The 24189-nt window shown below is 33.7% G+C and overlaps 1 protein-coding gene across 18 annotated transcripts in view; it reads right to left on the bottom strand.

The window, feature by feature from the left end:
- Positions 1-24189, bottom strand: part of PARD3 (par-3 family cell polarity regulator) — a 612084-nt gene that overhangs the window by 256660 nt on the left and 331235 nt on the right. For 17 of the 18 annotated variants that reach the window (XM_074324693.1, XM_074324707.1, XM_074324692.1 and 14 more), the window contains 2 exons: positions 18435-18526; positions 16098-16181 (listed from right to left, as the gene is read on the bottom strand). In XM_074324693.1, coding sequence (XP_074180794.1) covers positions 16098-16181; positions 18435-18526 — 176 coding nt within the window. The remainder of the gene's footprint in view (positions 1-16097; positions 16182-18434; positions 18527-24189) is intronic. The other variant, XM_074324700.1, reaches the window with a different exon arrangement.

Genomic DNA, 24189 nt, shown 5'->3' with positions numbered 1-24189 from the left:
GAAAACCCTGAATGAACTTGTAGAGACCAATGTGGAGGAGAAAAAGTAAAAATGACTAGTGTACTTGGTCTAGAACACTACTTGACTGACAGGAAGGATATTCTTCACTCCCAGGGACAAACAGCAAACACCTTTTATAATCATAGTGTAAGGAATAGGAATCTTTACTTAGTTCTAATGCTGTGATTTACTTAATGGTTGGCATAAATTCTGTATCATAATCATGACAAAATTTTTCTAAACTTATTTTTGACCTGTCCAAAGTTTGCATCCTCTTTCATAATCCTAATATTTAGAGGGGGAAAAATGCCCATATAGATACTATAATTTCAAATCCTGCATAAATTAAAGCTGAAGATACCATAATTTTCAACAGCCTATATATAGTATTTTCCAATGTCATACATACAATTTGCAGTGCCCTGTATATACTTTCCAGTGGACCGATAACCAAACAGTTTCTTCTTTTACAGTAATTGTTGTTATCTGTTCTGTGGCCATTTATCTCACTCCCCTGTTATTGTTACTGATAGACACACCTTACCTCTACTATTGCATTGTAAGCTCCTGGAAGATAGGGAAGATGGGGTTCAGCCACACATGCTCAAGCACTTAGCTAGTAGTAAGATCTTGATAAATGACAACTGAATGAACGGATGATTGAGTTTAGCTGAGGCAAACAAGTCTCATACTTCTAATATGCTTTTTACAAAATACAAGTGAAATGAAATTTAGATTCAGATCCTTTTTTTTCATGAAGGTGTCATTTATACTAAATATATGACTGAAATGAAATAAATTGAATTGCGGCAAAGGTCCTTTTCCGCTTGTTATTTTGCAGTTTAATCTTATTTCTTTCATAAATATTTATAGAGTCATCATTTAAGTTCATTCTAATTTTTGTTATTAAATACAGCAAAGAGGCACTGAGTTTTAGTACGGTCAAGTCTACAAACTTCTAAGAATAATTAGATGTTTAAATCGTCCTTTGTAATTTTACCATTTGAGGATTAATTAATTATCCACTAGTAAGAGTCTAAAAATCTCAGGGACTGGTGAGAACAATATTATGTAGGTAATTTTTAGTTACTTATTACCATATATTTGAACTAAACAAATATAAAAATTCTCTGAGCTCAAAGAATAAAGTAAACTGACATAGCTGCATGAGCAATTTAACTGTCTGGGTCTATATTTAGAAGGAAGAGATTCCATAATGTGCTACACCAATAACTAAGTTATTCTTAAAAAGTCATTATGGCCACAATCTATCTCCCTATGCTTCCCTATTTTTTAAGTTTGTTTCTATGTGCAACTGAACAAAGTGTTCTATCAGAGGAATCAAATTATTAAGATATAGCTATGACTCTGTCGAATGGGACAAAATAATTTGAGAAACCAAATGAAATCAGTTACTGATAATACTGGAATAAGTAAAAGACATTTGGCCACTTTACTATCAAAGCATCCATGTAAAAGGACAGCGTAAAGGAAAAGATGACTCAGCTACCCACAGGCTATCATAACATAACCACACATGTGGTGCCACGCTGCTTGCTAAAAGCTGCCTCTACAGACCAAGAGTACCTTTTAAAAGTGAATGCATTCTGTCCCTGCAGTAAAATACGTCCTACGCAGAGTTACCCAGCTAATGTTTTAATCGGTGAAATCATGAATATTTCTCAATATAGTTACAACATTCTGCAACCTAAAGGGAGTAATAATTATTATATTCTTATATAATCTAAAGCATTTTGTGTATTGAAAATAGCCCACAGAATATTTAGAGAAATACATAGACTACGTTTAATCAAAATTCTTAGCAGTTAACTAATAATTTAAATTTATAAGTTTATCCCTGATAGATCCTTTCAGTATTCGTAACAATTTAAAATAATATAACTCGGAAATCTGTAATTTAATTCTACAAGTCGCATCAATACTTTTCAGATGAATGAGTCTATAGATTTATATTCATTTAGATAATCATTTTTCTTTTTTAAATTTACTTTTTCTTTCTGGGAATCATTCTAGAATGATAATCTAAAGCAAAAAAAAACATGACATGCTTCATTATTGAATGGCTTGTTTTTCTGAATAAGCCCTTATATATGACCAAATGCATCAGTAATCCTAACATATAGTACAAAATGAAACAAATGATAAATAAACTGCCACACTTACATAAAATATAACAGGTTTGTTAAATGAGGCTTTAGAATCTAACTTTAAAATAGGGGCAAAAATCTCAGAATCCTATTTCTCAACACTAGAGACAAGAGAACTAATGGGGGGAGGGGAAAGGGAGCAGAAGAGGAAGAATTTCACCCTGAGTGACAAGGCAAGTGATCAGGGAATCAATGAAACAGACTGAATTAAGGAGAAGTTAGTAGCCTGCTGATTTCTAAGTACTTGACCACATTATTAGAAATCATTCTCTCAAAAAGAATGGATTAATTTAAAAGTAAAGTGGTACAATCTGCAAAATTATCTCATTTGCTTCACTAGGTGAAAATGATTACAAAAGGAATGGGAATGAGCTATCAAAAAACTTCACAAGAAAATTGAACTGATAACATAACAGCTGGACTAAGAATGAAAAGTGCCCTCTGAAGGGAAATCAACAGAAAGTAATAACAGATCCTTTCATCTTCCTGAAAACTGTGTGTGCAAGCAGATATATTTCTATACCTCCTACTTACAATTAAAAGATATCTCAAATAGTATAATCAAAAACAAATTTGGGACATATACTGTACAAATTCAACCACCAACTAAAATTTGTTCTAAAGTAATAAAGAATTGACTATCTATGGTGTTGTGGTTCCTGTAACACTTTTACATAGAGAAAATAACTGAAGGTAATAAACTTCAGAACATTTTGGTATGTCAATATGCTGGAATAGAGAATAGTTTTTCTTCTTTAGTACCAGGATTCCTTATTAGGGACAACCATTTTCCATCAGAAGAAGAAACCACTTTGCAAAAAGATTGAAAAAATAACACAGGGGAAAGGGAAAAGAGGAGCTGGGTGAGCTCTGCTCGAGGGGACAGTCCAGGAGCAGAACCAACCACAGAGACAGGCTATGCTGACAGACGTAGGAGAAAAAACCTGGTGTGCTGATTAATGTGGCACAGCAGAGTTATGAAGATGTGTCTGTAGGGTTTCAGGGGATGTTAAACACAACCTCCCTGACCGCCCGTGTAAATCTAATGTAAACCCTATGTGGCACGTATGCTTTTTGAGCAAATGGATTCTTTTTCTCATAAATCTGAAATATCCCCAAACATACTCATCTTCCACTGCTTTCTATACCTTTTCCAAAGGTTGTGGGGGCTGGGGAGATTTACTATGTCCACTATGTACAAATCTCACGAATAATTTTCCTCAAGTAAAAAATTGTAAATACACATACTTCTTTTAAGCCTTTCCTCATGGTTTTTGAATAATATTTCTTACAAAAACAAAAGAAAAAATCACCAAAACAGGAAAAGGAGTATACAATCACGGAAAGGGAGTCACTGAAATACTGCATCTCTGTACATGATTTTGAACCGCTTAGATTATATTAAGGATTGCACCACTACTTTTTTACAAGGTTCATTAGCCTAATTATATACTTAATTAAAACCAACTCAGTCACACATGTTAGCATTTTCATTTCTAAGTATAAACTACAATGAATGATAAAACTGAAAATAAGTAACGAATGTTTTATTGACATCTAAATTAGCTGAGCGAGTCTGAGTTTTGCTTTGATAATGCAAATTCCCACAACTGCCACCCAGCTGTATGAAAATGGTAATAATTCATCTTAATAAAAGCTGACACAGTATAAACACCACAACAGTAGTGAAGTAAGAGTAGGAATGGGCAGAATGGGTCTCATCAGCCAGACCCTCTCACCTCGCTGAGTACTCAACATGAGGGATGGGTGGTGACCTACATTTGATCCCTGAGAACTATGGCCACCATCTTGGTGGACACACACAGGAAAAAGCTTAGAGCAATTCCAAGTTAAAATAAAATCTTGATTCTTAAAGAAATTTTAATGGATGAGATGAATTAGAGCAAAACTAAAGGTAAATAGAGATTTCCTTCAGATTAGGGGAGAAATGACAGGCATCATATTACTACATTAAGAAGCAACAATTATCTAAATGTAAAGTACAACGTGACTCTCAAAAACAAATTCATTCATTACGGTCCTTTGTTGGAACGAACAAGTCTGCAGCTGAGTATGCACAATTGAAAACTTTCAGACAAAGTGCAACAGATTCAGTAAATAAAGTTAAATTGTTTTTTCCTAAAGTAATTAAATTAAAACTGAGTGCTCAAAGTTCAGAGAGCATATTTTTTTCTATTAAAAGTAATATTCAATTTTAAAACTCTACAGTGAATGGAAATATACAAACCTCAAAGAAAGCTTTTCTTAACATCTGAGCTAGTTCCATGAAATTTAAATTGGCTGTATTCTTCATTAACATACCCACCCAACTAACTAAATAACTGTGCATTGGGATTCTCAAATTTATGATATAACTGTAAAATTTCATCTTACATTCATGAGAGAAGAGAAAACTAATTATTTTCTGCTATTATCTAATCAGCACCTACCTAAATAACCAGACCACCAAGCAATTAGGAGGGAATTTTAAGACACATACAGGAAGATAAGAAAAACAGAAAATAATCATTCTTATCAGCTGTCACTACCAAGTACCACAATAAATGTATTTTACACGTATTTGATAATTATATGTATTTTTTTCGTTAAATTGTGCAAAATCATAAGAGTGTCCCATCCCACAGATGTGAAGACTGAGGATAAGTGAAGCTAACTTGCCCAGGCCACGCTAAAAAGACAGAACCAGGTTCTGTCCCAAGGTATCTCTGGCCTAAAAACTTGGACTGTTCCTAACACACCTCTGCCAGTAACAAGAAGACTTAGCCTGGGGTCAGTGAGTCATTGATTCACACAGAGAAATAATACATTTCTAACTAGAAATTCTGAAAAGAAAGTGAACATTTTGCTTTTCATGTGTTATATAGAGACCAAAAAGTAATAAAGTACAGGTTAGGTAAGCTAAGAGTTACAACTAACAATAATTAGAACCATGCTAATCTTAGGAGGAGGAGCCAAGCTCAGATTTTGACTAAATAATTAAGTAGGTGAGTAAGGACTTCTCAAGACCTTCCACAGATACTTCTTACTTTTATAGACAGAATAAAAGCTTTATAAAAACTTTAGTTTTTATTTGAGAGGGAAATTATTCAACATGTACACCTATGATGCAGAAAACACACACATTTATATTTCAATCATGTTTTGTAATAATCTGATCACAAGAAAACATATTTTCCAATAGGGTCTCTTTTATTTCAATTCAAATCTTGAACATTATAAAATATTCTTTGAGGTATGTGAATCTTTTCAGCTTGGATAGTGGAATTTATGGGCAAGTAATGAAAGAAAACAAGCCAAGGGAGAAAAGTCATGCAAAATAAATTCAATACAGAAATTTAAAAAGCTTGGTGTTGACCCTTCACCTAATACTTTAAATATAAAATTAAGGATAGATGGTTAAAAAAATCATTTAGGATAAAATTAAGCAGACAATTCAAATGATGTACATCTGAGAAGTAGGTAGTAAATAAGACAACTGTCAGCACAAGCCAGTATGTAGTGGAAAACTAGACACACACACACACCCCACCCGTACTCCCATTACCAAGGGCTGTTTTCCTATTTAAAGACTAGATTTTTCCTTAAGTCTCATGACTGGTAATCAGATATTAGGAAGAAGAGTTTTACTGAGTACGTTACTAATCAGAAAACATTAAAGGAAGTTTTCTTTTTTTTTCCTTTCTTCCTGGGAATTCCTTAGAATTAGGAGTGTAGTGTTGGTGGGAAATAATATATAGTTACAATAAAGAGGCTTTCTTATTAACTAGTAAGTGGAAATAAAACTTTGGACTTTTGCCCATGCCCCAAATAATATCAACAGGAAACAGCAGAAAAGGAATTTTAGACATGAAAATACTATTAGGTTGGTGCAAAAGTAATTGTGGTTTAAAAGGTTAAAAACAATTGCAAACACCACAATTACTTTTGCACCAACCAAATAGAATGTAAACTCCATGATGGCAGGCATTTTTGTTTGGCTCTCTAAGGTAGGACTGGCAAATTATAGCCCATGAGCCAAAATTCGGCCTGCCATACTTTTTGTAAATGAAAATTTATTAGAACATAGCCACACTCATTTAGTTATATATTGTCTACGGCTGCTTTTGTGCTACAAAGACAGAATTTAATGCTGCAATAGAAACTCAGTGGCCCACACTGCCAAAAATACTGGATATTGGACCCTTCACACAGAGTTTGTCAACTCCTCATTCACGGTATGCGTAGATCGAGAGTGGTGCCTGGTGGATTCTAGGTCTTTTTAAAACTTGCTTAATAAACACAAATATATAATTACAATTTGCATAAGAAAAAGGCCTGTGAAAGCAAATTCCAAGGACCCAGGTTTAAGTATAAAGAAGAATGAATACAGATGGGAAATGTCCATTAAAGGAAAGACCTAGAGAAGCTAGCCAATTTATTAAGAATAATATGCTTTAGCCACACTTGTTTCCATAGGGGAAATATTTACAATATCTTTTATAAGATAGACTGTGAAGTCTAAGTAGGATAATAGTTACTCAAAAAATAAAACAATCATATTTCTTGAAAAACTTCAATAATTTCTCCATTATTTACTGAATACAGTCTCACTGCATTCATAAAGTGCTTTCTAACAACCTCTCCAGTGCCACTGTCCAATACATGCTGTTTCCAATCAATGACTCATTATTTCTAAGCAATTACGTACATTTTATGTAGCATCTTCCTTTCATGTATTCTCTTTCTAGAAAGAATGTCTTTCGAGGATGTCACTAGCATCATTCCTATATTTCCTTCAAGGAACAGATCAAGTGCCATTGCTTTAGTGAGGATTTGCACAGTATCCAATATTCAACAGCCCTACTTCCTCTAAATTCCTGTGGCACAGATGTATCAAGTTGTTTCTAAACAGCATGGATACGTTTTATAAACATAATTCTCAATTCGACATTAAGTCCCTTCAAAACTAAACGTAGAATCTTATAAAAAAAATCATAAGCCCAGCTCCTATTTCTGTATACAATTTAATATCTTGCTTTTAATTTTATTAAATTTATTGGGATGACATTGGTAAATAAAATTGTGTAAGTTTCAAGTGTAAAATTCTATAATACATCATCTATATATTGTATTGTGTGTTCAGAAGCCAAAGTCAAATCACCTTCTATCACCATATATTTGACCCCATTTACCCTCTGCTACCTCCCCCCTTATCTGCTCTTCACCACTAAAGTGTTATCTGTGTCTATGAGTTTTTGTTTGATTGTCAACATTTGTTGCATTCAGTTTTATAACCCACATATGAGTGAAATCATATGGTTTTGACTTTTTGTCTGACTTATTTCGCTTAGCATGATAATCTCAAAACCATCCATGTTGCCACAAATGGCAGTATTTCATCTTTCTTTACGGCTGAGTAATATTCCATACCACAACTTCTTTACCAATCATCCATCAAAGGACACTTCAGTTGTTTCCGTGTCTTGGCCACTGTGAATAATGCTACAATGAACATAGGGGTACAAGTATATTTACGGATAAAGTTTTCAGATTTTGGGGGTAACTACCCAGAAGAGGGATTGCTGGGTTCACATAATTCTATTCTTAATTTTTTCAGGAACCTCCATACTCTTTTTCCATATTGGCTGTACCAGTTTATATTCCCACCAGCAATGAATGAGGGTTCCATTTTCTCCATGGCTTTTCCAATACGTGTTATTACTTGTCTTGTTGATAATAGCCATTCTAACATGTGTGAGATGGTATGTCATTGTGGTTTTGATTTGCATTTCCCTAATATCTGGAGAAGTTGGGCATCTTTTCATATATCTGTTGGCCATTTCTATGTTTTCATGTGTACAAAAGCATTTGCCCATATATTTGTGCCTTCATTTCTGGGTTATCAATCCTATTCCATTGGTCTATGTCTGTTTTTCTGCCAATAACAGGCTGTTTTGATTAGTGTTGCTTTGTAGCATAAATTGAAATCAGAAAGTGTGACACCTCTAGCCTTGTTTTTCCTCAGGATTGCTTTGGTTATTCAGGGTCTTTTGTGATTCCATACAAATCTGATGATTTTTTGTTATATTTCCTTTAAAAAATTCCACTGTAATTTTGATGGGGATTGCATTAAATCTCTATATTGCTTTCAGTAATATGGCCAATTTAACTATGTTGATTCTTCCAATCCATGAACATGGAATAGCTTTCCATTTCTTTTCATGATGTCTTACAGTTTTCAGTGTACGATCCTTCACATCCTTTGTTAAGTTTATTCCTAGGTATTTTACACTTTTTTTTGCAATTGCAAAATAGTTTTTTTCATCACTTTTTTTGATATTTCATTGTTGGTATATAGTAATGCAAAGGATTTTTGTACACTGAGTTTTGTGTCCTGCAACTTTATTGTATTTGTTTACTGTTTCTAGTTTTTTGGTGGACTCTTTAGGAGTTTCTACATAAAGAATCATGTTGCCTGCAAAAAGTGACAATTGGACTTCTTCATTCCAATTGGGATGCCTTTTACTTCTTTCACATGACTGATTACTCTGACTAGGACTTCCAGTACTCTGTTGAATAACAGTGGTGAGAGGGGGGCATCCTCATCCTGTTCCTGATGTTAGAGGAAAAGCTTTCAGTTTTTCTCAATTAAGTATATATTATCTGAGGATTTCTCAAATATGGCCTTTATTATGCTGAGGTGCTTTCCTTCTATACCCATTTTATTAAGTGTTTTAATCATAAATGGATGTTGTATCTTGTCAAATATGTTTTCTGCATCTATTGATATGATCGTATGATTTTTACCCTTAATTTTGTTTATGTGGTATCTTACATTGATTGATTTCTGTATGTTGAACCATCCTTGCACCCCTGGAATGAACCCCACTTGACCATGATGTATAATCGTTTTAACGTATTCTTGTATTCGATTTGCTAGTATTTTGTTTAGGATTTTTTGCATCTGTATTCATCACATATTGGTCCGCAGTTTTCTTTTTTGTCCTAGCCTTACCAGCTTTTAGTATTAGGGTAATGTTGGCCTCGTAAAATGAGTTAGGAAGTATCGCCTCTTCTTCAATTTTTTTCGAAGAGTTTCAGAAGGACAGGTATTAAATCCTCTTCGAACGTTTGATAGAATTCATGGGTTAAGCCATCTGTTCCTCTTTTGCTTCTGGGCAGGTTCTAGATGATTGTTTCAATTTCCTTACTGTTTATTGGTCTATTTAGATTTTCATCGGAATTCAGTCTAGGAAGGTTATATATTTCTAAGAACTTGTCCACTTCTTCTAGATTATTGAGTTTGGTGGCACAGTCTTTCATAGTATTCTTATACAACTTTTTGTATTCTGTGGTATGTATTATAACTTCTCTTTCATTTCTGATTTTGTATTTGAGTCTTTTCTGTATTTTTTTGTAGTGAGCCTAGCCAGGGGTTTGTTAAATTTATTAGTTTTTTTCAAACAACCAGCTCTTTGTCACTTTGTTACATTAATTTTTTTCACTGTCTTTTTGCTATCCATTTCAATTAATTCTGCTCTAATTTATATTATTTCTTTACTTCTGCTGACTTTGGGCTTCATTTGTTCTTCTTTTTCTAGTTTTTAAAGATGTAGTGTTAGCTGGTTTATTTGGGATTTTTCTTGTTTCTTGAGGCAGAACTGTAAGGATATAAACTTCCCTCATATTACCACTTTCATTACATCCCAAAAGAGTTGATATGTTGTATTCTCATGCTCATTTGTTTCTACCATGTTTCCCCGAAAATAAGACCCAGCTGGACAATCAGCTCTAATGCTTCTTTTGGAGCAAAAATTAATATAAGACCCAGTATTATATTATATTACATTATATTATACCCGGCCTTATATTATATTATACCCAGTCTTATATTATAGTAAAATAAGACCGGGTCTTATATTAATTTTAGCTCCAAAAACACATTAGAGCTGATTGTCTGGCTAGATCTTATTTTCGGGGAAATATGGTATGTAACCTTTGATCTTATCTTTTCTCACCTTGGACCCAGTCGTTCTTTAGTAGCATGTTGTTTAATCTCCACATGTTTGTGATTTTTCATACTTTCTTTTTGCAGTTGATCTCCAATTTCAAAGCCCTGTAGTCAGAGAATACACTTGGTATGATTTCAATCTTTTTAAACTTATTGAGGCTAGTTTTATGCCTAAATATACAGTTATCCTTGAGAATGTTCCATGTGCACTGAAAAAGAGTGTATAATCTGGTTTTCTGGGATGAAAGGCCTGTAAATGTTGATAATATCCATTTGGTCTAAGGTATCATTTAAGGCTATTTCCTTATTGATTTTCTGTTTGGATGATCTATCCAAAGCTGTCAATAGGGTATTTAGGTCCCCTACTATAGTTATTTTTGTCAGTTTCTCCCTTTAGTTCTCTTAGTAGTTGCTTTATATATTGTGGTGCTCCCTGATTGAGAGCATAGATATTGATGACTGTTATGTCTTCTAGTTGTATAGTCCCCTTTACCATTATGAAATGTCCATCTTTGTCTCTTGTTATCTTTTTCACCCTGAAGTCTGTTTCATCTGATATAAGTATGAATATACCCGCCTTTCCCTGGATATCACTTGCTTGGAGTATCATTTTCAACCCTTTCACTTTGAATCTATATTTGTCCTTGTAGCTGAGTTATGTCTCTTGAAGGCAGCATATGGTTGGGTTTTGTTTGTTGATCCACTCTGCTACTCTGTGCCTTTTTATTAGTGAGTTCAAACTATTTACATTTAAGATGATTATTGATATATGAGGATTTCTATAGCCATTTTATCTTTTGCTGTCTGGTAGCTCATTGTCTCCATTATTTCTTTGCCTTGTGTTTCTATCTGTTAATTTAGTTTGGTGGTATTCTATGATTTTTTTCCTGTTTCTTTTTCTTTTCTTTTTTTATGTTATGTGTCTCAGTTCTTGATTCTTTTGTCTGTGGTTACCATTCAGTTAAGTAAAAGAAAGTTTCATATATACAACAGTCCTTTTTCTTCAACATTCATCTTATCTCCAATCCACTTTGCAAATTCACACCTTTACCTCTTCTCCTCACAAATTATCCCTATTTATGCTCAGTTCATTTCTGAGTTGCATTAGCAATTAGCTTTTTATGTTTTTACTTCCTTTAATCTTTACATGATATTTAAGTACATAGTGCCTTATTCTGAACATTGGTTGCCATTTCCTGCTTCTGTCTGTTAGTCATCTTATTCATAGTTTTGTCTTTTTCTTTCAAGTAGAATAACTCCCTTCCATATTACCTATAATACAGGCCTTGTGGTGGAAAATTCCCTCAGCTTCGGCATGCCTGTAAAAATCTTTATTATTCCTTCACATATAAAGGATAACTTGGCTGGATACATTATTCTTGGCTGGTAATTTCTCTCTTTTAATAGTTTGAATATTTGATTCCAATCCCTCCTGGTTTGTAGAATTTCTGCAGAAAAATCTGACGGTAATCCACTGGCCTTTCCTTTTTAGATGACTGTCTTCTTTTCCCTGGCTGCTTTGAGAATTATTTCTTTGTTATTAATTTTTGACAGTTTTAATATGGAGAAGGTCTTTTTGGATTGAGATAATTAGGTGTTCTGTTTGCTTCTTGGTTTCAAAAATCCAGTTTTTTCCATAGGTTTGGGAAGTTTTCATCGACTATTTGTTTTCATAGGCTCTCTGGTCTCTTCTCTCTCTCTTCTCCTTCTGGTATACCCATTATTCTTATATTGCTCTTCTGTATCTTACTTTTTAAATACTTAGCATTACAATACATCATAATCATACTCCTATGTGATTAGAAATCTTCAGGAAAAGTCATTAACAACTATTGAGCCAGGGTACACCCTTACTGTTTTATTTCTAATATAGTAATACCACAGCTACTTTGGATAGTCATAGGTTCATTCATTCCCTTACTAAGCAATAGCTATAGGCCAAATTATAGAAATATAAAAATATGTTAAAAAAAAAAGATGGTTTTTCTGCCATAAGACAATTATTTACTTTTTGAAAGTAGTAACATTTGTGATTTAAATAAGGAAGCTATGTTTGACATTCAAATCAGCAGGAAATGAAATTATATGTACGATGTGAAAATTTATTTCAAGGTAATAAAACTATGAATAAAGAATTCTGGACGGGGATCAGTTAACTTTATTTCTGAATAACATACAGATGATGACTAGACAAACAGCATCAAAGGAAAGATAATACTGTCTTTTCTAAGCATCTATTTGTCTCCATTTCTCAGGATATGAGGCTGTGGTAGGCGGATAATCAACCACATGCCAATTGTCATGGATGCCCCATTCAAGGAGCAACATCCGACCTACTCTAGGAAACAGCCTTTTTAAGGAGGCCCAGAAAGACCTTTATTAAAAATGAAAAAAAAAAAAAAAAACTTTATTATCCCTCAGGCCATAATTATACCTAGTAGCTTTAAATTTTTATCTAAAACTGACTTCACATTTTTCCTATATTCCAGAATTATATTTGATATTCTAGATGTTCTGCATTGTTTTGCTTTAGTTTATGATACATAACCCCCATTCTGCATTGTTCCTTATATTTTTTGACTTTGAAATCTAAATCAGAAAGCAACACTGACATTCACGTGTCACGTTTATGAAATTACAGGCAGTCCTTGGAGATACTGCAGATTCAGTTCCAGACCACCACAATAAAGTGACTACCACAATATAAAGTGAGTCACGTGAATTTTTTGGTTTCCCAATGCATATAAAAGCTATGTTTATACTATACTATAGTCTATTGGTTGTACAGTAGCATTGTATCTGAAAAAAACAATGTACATACCTTCATTAAAATATATTTTATTGCTAAAAATGTCTAACATCCATCTGAGCCTTCAGCAAGTCATAATCTTTTTGCTAGTGGAGAATCTCATCTTCAATTTGTAAAAAATGCAATTATCTGTAAAGCTCAATAGGTGAAGTGCGATAAAATGAGGTACAGCAAGTCCTCACTTAACATCATCAATAAGTTTTTGGAACTGCAGTGAAATGACATATAAGGAAACAATTCTACCACAGGCTAATTGATATAAACAAGAGTTAAGTTCCTACAGCACCTCATCAACATTATAACAAAACGACATCGAATGAAACGATGTAATCCTAGGATCTGCTGTGTATGCCTGTAAATACTCGGTAAGTGGTATTCAATTAGTTGTATCTCCAAAACTGAGAAGGCCCAAGTATGATTGGAATTTTTTACAAGGGAAGTTATTCTTGGAAATTTCTACTTACATCCCATGAATATGTATTTTTGTATTCCCAGTAGATATATGTGCAATTTTGTCATGAGTTCTACTTAATTTCTTCCTTTCTGCTATACGGAATTGCTTAATTTGCCCTTACAGCCACCATAGAGTTGATGTGGTTTCCTTTATAAGCTATCATCACATTTCAAATATCTTCCCCCACAAGCCAGCTACAGTAATCTAATTCAAACAATACTTCCTCTACCAGTTCACAAAGTACCTATTATATAACTATATCAACATTTGTCACACAATTATAATTGTGTCATTTCTTGGCTATCACTCCACCTTGACTGCAAATCCCTGGAGGAAGATTATGTCCTGTTCATCTTAGTTTCCTAGCACCTAACATAGGAATTCTCACCTGGTAAAACCTTGGGAAGGTATCTAACTGAATGAGAAGAATCTACTTCGAAGCATTTCTGAGAACAAGGGAGATAGGTGTTTCTGGCTTCTGAAGATTGGTATCTACGATTCTGAGCAGCTGCCTGCTTTTTCTCCCCCATAGTCAACCTACCTCTGAAGAACCATTACTATCAAGTCCATGAGGAAACTTAAAGACGCAATATACAGGCGTTGGAAAAAAACAAAATTGTTTTGTTTCCCAGTATGCAAACTGGTGATGCCTATTAAAGATTTATAGGAAATCTGATTTTCTTAATCTCTTTATCCCTTATATAGAAAAGCTACAAGAGATTTTCTTCATTAAATGCCCAATCAACAGGGATTAAAAATGATTCAGCTGAAAAACAACTTCTAGTTCTGCAAAGGGATATGTGTCTACTTAAATGTATTCTGTATATTGAAACTAAACACACCATGGGAACCAGTAACTTCGGTGGATTTTAGGAAATGCCTTCCATTGAATTAATCTATAGTAGGTTTTTCTATATTATTCTACTTTTGCTTTAGGCTTTTCATCGATGTATTTTGTCTTAATATCCTTTTACACTGAGGTGAGAAGTGTATAATAAATGACACAAAATAACATGTTTGTCATTGAAATACTGGTTCAAAGCTGATACATACACAATTAAATCTCATTTGCCATGAATCATATTCCACAAGCAGTTAAAGACATGTTAATAATGGGAAGCTATAATCCATGCATTTTACCTTATTTTTTCTACTTATGATATAAATGGAAAAAGATTTAACTTTTGAGATTATTTTAAATTATATTTTTAAAGGAAATGCAGGCAAGAGCCATTTTGAAAACAACTAAGCTTGTTTAACTAAAAGTTCTTTTAAGAAATTTCAATGCTTCTCAGAGTTTAAAATTTTAAAAAGAAGAAGAGGAAGAAACAAGTGACAGTAACTACAACTCTGTGAATATACCAACACTCCCAATTTCAAGGTGAATTTCACATCTTGCTACATAACATTAACATTCAAGTCTCATACTCTAGCAGAGTTCTAGGTAAATCAAAGTTTCAGCATCCAGACATTCCACAGAGTACTTTACCAAAGAGATGAAATCTGGACTTCCCACAGTTAGGAACACATACCAGGAAGGCAGTACAATTGTTCAAATAACCATTCTTTAAAAATAAATAATTTAATCACAAGCTTGGCAAGTGGTACTGCATCTGTCTTTTACAACTCATGATATGCTTATAATTCTTTGGTCAGAGTTCAAACCATGTTCTAAGATCTCAGTCTTTGATCTAAAGTACCTTTTCAGCTTCCCATTCTCCCAGGGTAAATAAAGTTAAACTAAAAAATTAGTAAATAAAATAACAACAAAAGAAAGAAGTTCAGAATACAAAGCCAAAGAGTTCATAAACATCTTTCACTGGGTAATCATTAGATGGGTAAATAAAAAAGGATGTGACTAAACACCAACAAGTTAAATGTGCCTAGGTTAACGCTCCTGGGAAGGATGCAATGCACCTCACTTGTCCATGACAGAGGCCCATCAACCATTTGTTGCAAAATCAAGTTATACTGTGTATTTGAATATATTAAAACAAACAAACAAAAACAATAATTCTTTCACAGAAAAAGCAGCAAAATAAAAGCAACTCATATAATATTTGAAGGATATATGGTCTATAAAGTAATGAAGTCTGATTAACAAACAGTACAAAATTTTGACATTGGAATGTACAGAGACTACTGAAGGAAAGGATCCACAGGCTACATGGTAGGAAATAAATCCATAGCTTGTCTAACTGTTTAAAATGTCAAACAAAATTATAAAAAGGTTGTAAAATGAAGAATTAAATAAACATAAAAATGAATATAAAATGGATCATTACCTAAGTTATGCAAATAATTTTTATTGGATAAATTTTTCCAGAAAATTGCTTTTAAGTTCACCCTTAACTTTGCAAATTCATCTGAAGTTCTGACTCTAATGTGTATCAACAATTGATAACAAAGTGAAATGTCTGCACAGATGTGATGAACAATACAATTATTAGGACAATTTAAATGCTAGGTTTCCTCATCGGCCTAAGTGCTTTCTATGATTATGATGTATATATGTATGAACGAAGTGGCAGTTGCCCCAAATGAAAATGTTTGCATTAAGCATATGCTAAATCAACACCATTGTGTATCTGAGCATAAACTGAAGATAAAACACTGCACATTATGATTCAATCAAAAACCTCCAAGATACGTTACCTGCCGCCTCGAGCACTGAAAGGCACTACATGGATTCCCAGAGGCCCTCCATCGTTGGGGACGTGTACGAGCTTTACCATATCACTGTGAGACAATGATGAATGAGGGAGCATGAACATGGACTGTAAACAAACCAAACCAAACCAAAACAGAACAAAACAAAAAGCCACAGCAACACAGACATACAATAAGCAACAAAAGAGAACAAAACAAAAACCCCACCAAGCACACACGCGTGTACATACACATTCTGGAATATAAGCATGGTGATGAAGGCAACGTTAAACACTACATACCTGACCTCTAGTCTGATGGCATGGAGGGAGAGCAATCATCAGAAATAACTACATTAAAAATGACATAAAACCATTTCCCTCGGACCACTCTTCTATGTAACCTAAGTACCCATTTTGCAAGTCAAATCTCTAGAATTCCACTAAAAATGTACCATCCCAGTATCTATTTTCAAGGGCAATGAAGATTAACTCAGCGAAGGTGTTGCAGCTAAAAAGCACTTTTATAATTTACACAGTGCTCCTATATATCTCATATCGTTGAGTCTTCCATAATCCAATAAGATCAAAGTTTTTGCCCCTGTAGGTGACAGTCAGATGTGATCGAGCTATCCTGATTCCCCACTATTCTACAACAATTCCAAGTCACCATTTCCTAAACTGTTGCAAGTACAGGTTATGAAACTTCTTTCTCAAAGTGAATAGATATCTACTAAAACCCAAATAATGTTCATAGAAGTGTCGGTAATTGAAATTTAAAGTCAGGAAGCTATTTATATGAAGTAACGAGAAATTACTTCTATTACATAACTACTTCACTGTTAAGTAATAAGCCTGAATTTAATGAAAATGGGTGTATTTTAGAGACTGTAAATTTCCTAAACCATTTAAATGAGATTCCACTTTCTTTGCAGACTGTTGTGTGTGTGTTTCTGTGTGTGTGTGTGTGTGTGTGTGTGTGTGTGTGTGTGTATTGTATAAAAGTCTAAACAGTACTCATCTAACAATCAACATTTGGATATAGTATTTTAATTAAACATCTAGTTTAAGCAAGGTGGACTTGCTTAAATAAATGACAAAGGTCACACTACATAATGGAAAATGGCAATTCTTCCACTGTATTTCCTAAATAATAACCTGAAATTATCCTATATTCTATGAATGTCCTGGTTATATAATATAAGGACTAAAGAAAATTAAAGACAGGGATATCAAACAAATAAAAACAAAATGGAAAATATGTGCACAGATTTAATCACACACATAATTAGGACAAAATAAAAATTTTGCCATACTAAATTAACACTTTAAATGGAATTTAAATTTTTTTGTATTTTCATAGAATTTCACATCATATACCATTTAAAATCTGCTTAATGATTGGTTTGTCAACTAAGAATAGTACGGTTACTTTAATAATTTTTTTATTGTACATTCATTCTAAAAAAATTACGACATGGCAAGTATTTTGTAAATGTAAATACTTAGAGAACACTGGTTACTCTATATCCAAACATAATCTAATTCTAAAGCCTAATCTCACTGAGGAAGTTCTTAGAGCCTTCCCTTGGAAGACTAAAAGAAGACAGAATTAAAAATACAAATGTTAGTATCTAGATCCTCTAACTTTTACCTAAAGTCAAAGAAAAATTTCAGAATGACTGCCCTCCCTGCTCTAAGCTATCAAAGGAAGAAGTCTGGAAAACCCTTTCCATTTAAACATGCTAATATTTAAAATAATTGTACAGTTGTGATGATATAGGAAAGTTTCACTTTGTCTTTTTATATTTAAAATCATGTTCAAGGTCTCTAATAAATGACCTCTAATTTTCAAATATCTTGAGAGATTCTATTTTTTCAAACTATACATATATATATACACACACATACATACTAAAATGGCTAATGTTTACATGATCCAACTAGTTTGTCAAGTAAAGTATGTCTACAATTTTTTTTTATTTAGCCAAGTTGAAGAACAAATGACCAAAATACTGACATACAAAGCAATCTGAAAACAGTTACAGTGCTGTTAATATGACAAACATTTTCAGTCAAATACTATTTGATATTATAATTTAATAGTATTTGCCAAGGCATGAAACTCAAGACAGGTACATGTGAATTTCCATGCTATTCTTTTTACATTAGATAATTATTAATAACTCAATAGATGAAAGATGCTCTTTGGACAACAAACCAATGCCAGGCAAATTTTAACTCAGCCCAAACATTCCGCATGCCATATGCTTTTGGAATACTTGCTGCTATCAGCGATGCTACATGTATACTACAAATTTAGTGAAAACCATCAGTAACTCACTCCAGAGAAAAGTTGGGCATGTTCTCCAAGCCAGTGTCGGCATGTCCAACGGGTTCAACACGACTGTTGTCTTCTTCTGTTCCATCCTCATCCTAGGAAGCAGAACACAAAGAGAAGTATACTCTGAGTTACGTTTATTTCTATAATGTTGAAAGAAAACTGTATAAAAGTGGAGTCCACGGGGCATCGTGATGATGTCATAATTAGGTCTTCCCCCCCCCAGGGAAGATGACCTTTGATGATAAGATGAGTATGTGTACATGGAAAAGCTGCATTTTAAAGCAATAGTCTCCTGAGTTCGCATATCCCCTGAGGTGAACAAAACATCACTGTGATAAGAAAAGAAAACATAACTTCTAATTAATGTGAACTTTCTTATCATTTTACTTCATTTTTTGGTGTATGTTTTCGGAAGTAATTATATGTTATTATAATATTATAATATATTAATAAATAAATGTACATGACAGAGGATCCATGTTTAGAATTTTTACTACACAGTTGAGACCATTATAAACTTTAATGACTACCAACCTCTTCCAAGTCATATTTGTCAGTTCCTCAGTTCCACTAACACAGCTTGTCAAAAGGAGTATGAAGTACAATCCTTGATTCAAATCCTTCATCCTATGAAATTTTGTATAGTTACCCTGAGCCAATCAACTATTAATTATCCATAAATGCATTAAGATCTTAGTTATACTCGTAAAGAACCACTTCTGTTTACTTCTGTTAATGAAGGACCAAGCAGAGGGAAAGGCACACACAGCAATATAATCAACACCCACCTTTGTATCCTTTCTTTTACAAAGGCAACATTTTATAAAAATTATGTTCCAACATGTTATAGATATTGGGATTGGGTAAGTATGCTGGTACCCCAAAAGGTGTCATGTAGAATAAATGTGATGGTTCATAAAAATAAATGAAATGTCACCCAAGAACATGCCTTACTTTATAATCTTGGTTATTGTCTTTTCATTAAGGAGTTCACTGATGGTTAAGTTGGCTTCTCAGGATAACTTGAATAATGATAAACACGCCTGACTGATATCAATGGTCTTATTAACCAAATTAGAATATTTAGAAAAGATTCAGAATCTCCAAACTCAGTGGCTGCGAGGCTCCTGGGGGTTTTACCTTGGACCAAAGGTCAATACTTTGCTAATGAAAACAAAATCATCCCTAGGAATCTCTGGGGTAGTAAGTTTCCAAATACAACTAAATAAAATTTACTTAACCTATTTCTTAGAAGTTTGTATATATAATTTATATATATGCATACATTTAATTTGTTAGGTTTATCCTTTCTACTACATAAATTAGATAACAGTGGTTCATATGCTAACTCATTAAACCACCTACATGAGAGTCTACCATTAGAGAAAAAATTTTATATTTTTAATCATGTATTTGAAAGACTCATAGTAGAAACATATTAGGATATCAAGAGAGACATCAATGAAAATGATGAGCAAAGGTTGTAAGTTCAAGATACAGGGTTAAACAGTATTTTAAATTATTGAAGCAATATTAAGGCAGGGCAGAACAGTTGGTAACATCCAGCTCGCATTTCCTCTGAGAATCTACCAAAATAAGAAGCTGAATGCACTCAGTTTTTCTATGAGCTATACAGGGGCTCCCTAGGACCTCAATGGCAGGGCATTGCATGAAGCCAAGCTACTTCAAGATTGATGATGCTATGTTTCCAGAAGCTCTAATATGCACTTCTTAGTCATCTATCTCTTTAAAGCACCAGCACATAATACATTTTAAAGGTTAAGCAGCATCTTGAACCTGCCTAGGAACCACACTTTGAATGTAAACAACTCCCAAAATTATGTTTTTCCTTTGGGAATAGGAATAGGGGAGGCGAGCAAAGTGATTATTTATAAATCAGATGGGGAAAAAAAGATAATCTTACAAGTTAAAGACATTTTGTTTTAAAATGCATTAATAATTTAAGTACCACTGAAATGCAATCACAATATATAACCAGTTGAAACACCTATGTAGCACAATGAAGCACATAAATGAAATGCCCCAAACTGCAATGATAAAACAGTAACTGACTGATAATGTACACATTCATTGTTCCCACAGTGCCCATTATCAGGCGCCCAAGACCTTGCAGAATATTATTTCATGAAGCTTTGTACGGTGTTCAGTTTACATAGCAACATTCACTGCCCTGAGGTTGAGCTGCAAATGCTCTGGGAACCACATCTTAAGAATTTCCCAACTTCTGAGTGTGTAAGTATCAGCTTCCATATTGCTTTATTTTATTGTTTTATACTTTTAAAAAGCTGTGACTGAACACAGTTACTTTTAGCAAGAGTTATAAACTGAATTCCATTATAACCATAGTCCAGTAATCACCCCTGATCTGGGATACATTCCAAGACCCTCAGTGGATGCCTGAAACCACAGAAAAGTACCAAACCCCATATATACTATGTTTTTTCCTATACATATACATCTATGATGAAGTTTAATTTATAAATTCGGCACAGTAAGAAATTAACAACAATAATTAATAGGCTAATGGGCAGGGTGCATATACAATCTGGAGACACTGGACAAAGGGATGAGTCATGTCCCAAGTGGAACAAAGTGTGATGCCACACAACTTAACACTTATAAATTGTTTATTTCTGGAATCTTCCATTTAATATTTTTGGACTGTGGTTCACAGGTGACTGAAACCATGGAAGGCAAAACCGTGGATAAGGGGAGACTACTGTAAATGAATCTCGCTATTATTTTTGTCAAATCAATATTGAAGACCTATAGTATTAATTTAAACTACACAGTGTTAAAAGATTTACAGGTGAATCAATAAACTTTTTAAACCTTTCCCTCCTCTCCATTTTATAGAAAGGCAGAGTGGTTAGAAACTCAGATTAGAGAATTAAACACATCTGGGTTTGAGTGCCAACTCTATCATATGCCAATTTAACGTCATTTGGCAGGTATATATAGTCCTTCTATATTTATAATGCTTCCTCTATAAAATAGGAATAAAAATATCTTCCCAGAACTACTGAGTCCTAGGTAAATGAGGTGAAATGAGTAAGATGATGTCTGACACACAATAATTCTCCAGTAAATATTAGCTGTTATTGAAAAGAGAAATAAATGATCACTATCTGACATAAAACATATCTCAATAAATGTTTTAGGGTAATGTTACATAACTGTAAGATATTTTAAAAATACATACCCATCCACTCATACTTTGTGCTTGGCCATACAATTTAATATTAAACATATTATAGATGATGTAATACAGAATTGTACACCTGAAATCTATGTAATTTTACTAACAATTGTCACCCCAATAAATTAAAAAAATATATTAAACATATTAACTACTGATTTAAATACAGAATATATCATCTACCTTTTAGAAACTTTCATAAAACCCGACATTTGTTGTGCTTTACAGTATACAAAGTACTTTCACTGGAAAATGCCTTTGGAATGAGAAAACATGTTCAAAAATATAAACTAAATGCTATATACAATCAAGTAAATGGCAGGAAGAGGAAAACCCTGTGGGCTGCTGATTGAGGAAATTTTCAAAGAGAAAATAGGTATCAATTACAGCAAAGGGTCTAAGATTTTACCCAACATGAAAGCCCGTAAGTTACCCTGCCATGGCTTTATGGATGCCGGCAGAAAAAATGAGACTCCTGGGTCAGAGACAAAGGACAGTTTATTACAGCAATAGCATTAGTCAGAGTATCATCCTTTCATGCTTTGGTTCCTCAAGCTAAAATTCTCACAAGGTGATACTTAGGGAACCCAAATCTCTTACACAGATAGGAAGCTTGCCTGCTCATTTCAATGGATGAAGACATCACACCTATCTTCCAAGGCTTTTTGCTATACACGCATCCTTGAAAGGATAGTTCAGAACAAGATGTGTAAAAATGCAAGAAAATTGTGGAGAATTATTTCTGAACAACGAATTTAACCTATGCATTGTCAAATGATAGCATTTGTATGATTACTACCGTGCTTCCCCAAAAATAAGACCTACCTGGACAATCAGCTCTAATGAATCTTTTGGAGCAAAAATTAATATAAGACCCAGTCTTATATTACATTACATTATATTATATAAGACCCAGTCTTATATTATAGTAAAATATGATCAGGTCTTACACTAATTTTTGCTCCAAAAGACACATTAGAGCTGATTGTCCGGATAGGTTTTATTTTCAGGGAAACACGGTAGCAAACTAAACCTAGGAAAATCATTAAGAAATGCCCTAGGATAAATGTCTTCATTGTTATTAACTACCAATAACATTAAATTCTATTAGATAAAAGAGTCATACTTCCTATGTCAAGGAAAAACTTATATTTCAGCGTAGAACTCTGTTCAACCAAACAAAAAAAAAAAAGCAAGTGTGAAAGTTGAAAAAATATTTTTCAGACGTGCAAAGTCTTTACTTCCCATGGACTCTTTCATATAAAGCTATTTTGGTATGTGCTCCAGCAAAATCCAGGAAATTCAATAAAACAATGGACAGAACCCAAGGAAAGTCCCAGAATATAGTGAAAAGACAGCACAGAGAAGCAGAAACCAGTTCAGATTAGAGCAGCAGGATGGAGAGGTGTGGGTTATCAATCTTCATGAGAAAAAGAAATTAATAATTGGTCTGATTTTTTGAACATTGGGAAATATTTCGACAAATCTCATAGAGAATGTGCATGTGAGCGGGGGGAATTAAAGATATGTAAAGGGAAAACAAAACAAATTTTTAAGAAGTCAAACAAATTAGCTGTAGGAACAACAAAAGAAAATGTGTAGGAGAGGATATTTAATCAGAGTGCCAACTTAGTTACGCAGGGAGCAATTCTTTAATTACCATATAATGTGACACTGGCTATTGATGTAGCAATACAGAAAAGATGGGAACATGGAAAGTGAAAGTGGCATAAAAGGAAAATCTCTCACCCTCCATAAAGGCACGTCAACAGATGTCATAAACCATTTATTTAGAAAAATGGAAGTAAATATCACAACAAACATCTGTGTAAATTGAAAGTTGCTGCCTCTGGGGAGAGGGACAGGGAACCAGAAGGAACAGAAGAGAGAGCCTGCTAGTGTTTATTAATTTATTTTTATTCTGACTAGATATTTGAAAATGTCCTTGGGAGGAACAGTCTGCACAGCTGTCCAGGATCCCTCCTTGTAGTTCTCCCAGCTCACAGCTCAGGTGCAGGGACAGACACTCACATCAGCTGGTTCCAAGTACTGCCCTGGCTTACAAGTCTCTAGCCTCAGAGAAACCAATATCTCTTATACCAACACCATATCCATAGCTGCTTGTCGCATATTAACAGTTTTTCCAGTGCAGATGAAATTTATCAATCAGAGATCACTTTCACCATACAAAAGTAGTTGATGCAAACTTTATCAGGCTTCTAGAAAAATGAAGCCAAAAAATAACCAAAGTTTAAATTCATACAGAAGGACAGGGAAAGATTTTGTTAACCCTTTACACCATATTTTATTGATCTAAGCAAAAATTTTTTTTAAATGGAGTCAAAGGAGAGAAAAGAGTTGTGATAAAATGTATATTTGATAAGGATGAGTTTTAAATCAGGTTAGAAATTTGTTTTAGACAAGTGGAGATAAAAGCATTATGTGAACTTATTGGTTCTCTGCTTCTAGTAAAAATTAATACCCTTACTCTCTCCCATAATACTAACAATACAAGGATAACTCTCAGTTGAAAAA

Source organism: Rhinolophus sinicus, linkage group LG02 (assembly GCF_036562045.2).
Source record: "Rhinolophus sinicus isolate RSC01 linkage group LG02, ASM3656204v1, whole genome shotgun sequence".
Taxonomy (NCBI): Eukaryota; Metazoa; Chordata; class Mammalia; order Chiroptera; family Rhinolophidae; genus Rhinolophus; species Rhinolophus sinicus.
Note: the sequence above shows the minus strand (reverse complement) of the source record. Positions and strands in the feature narration are given on the sequence as shown.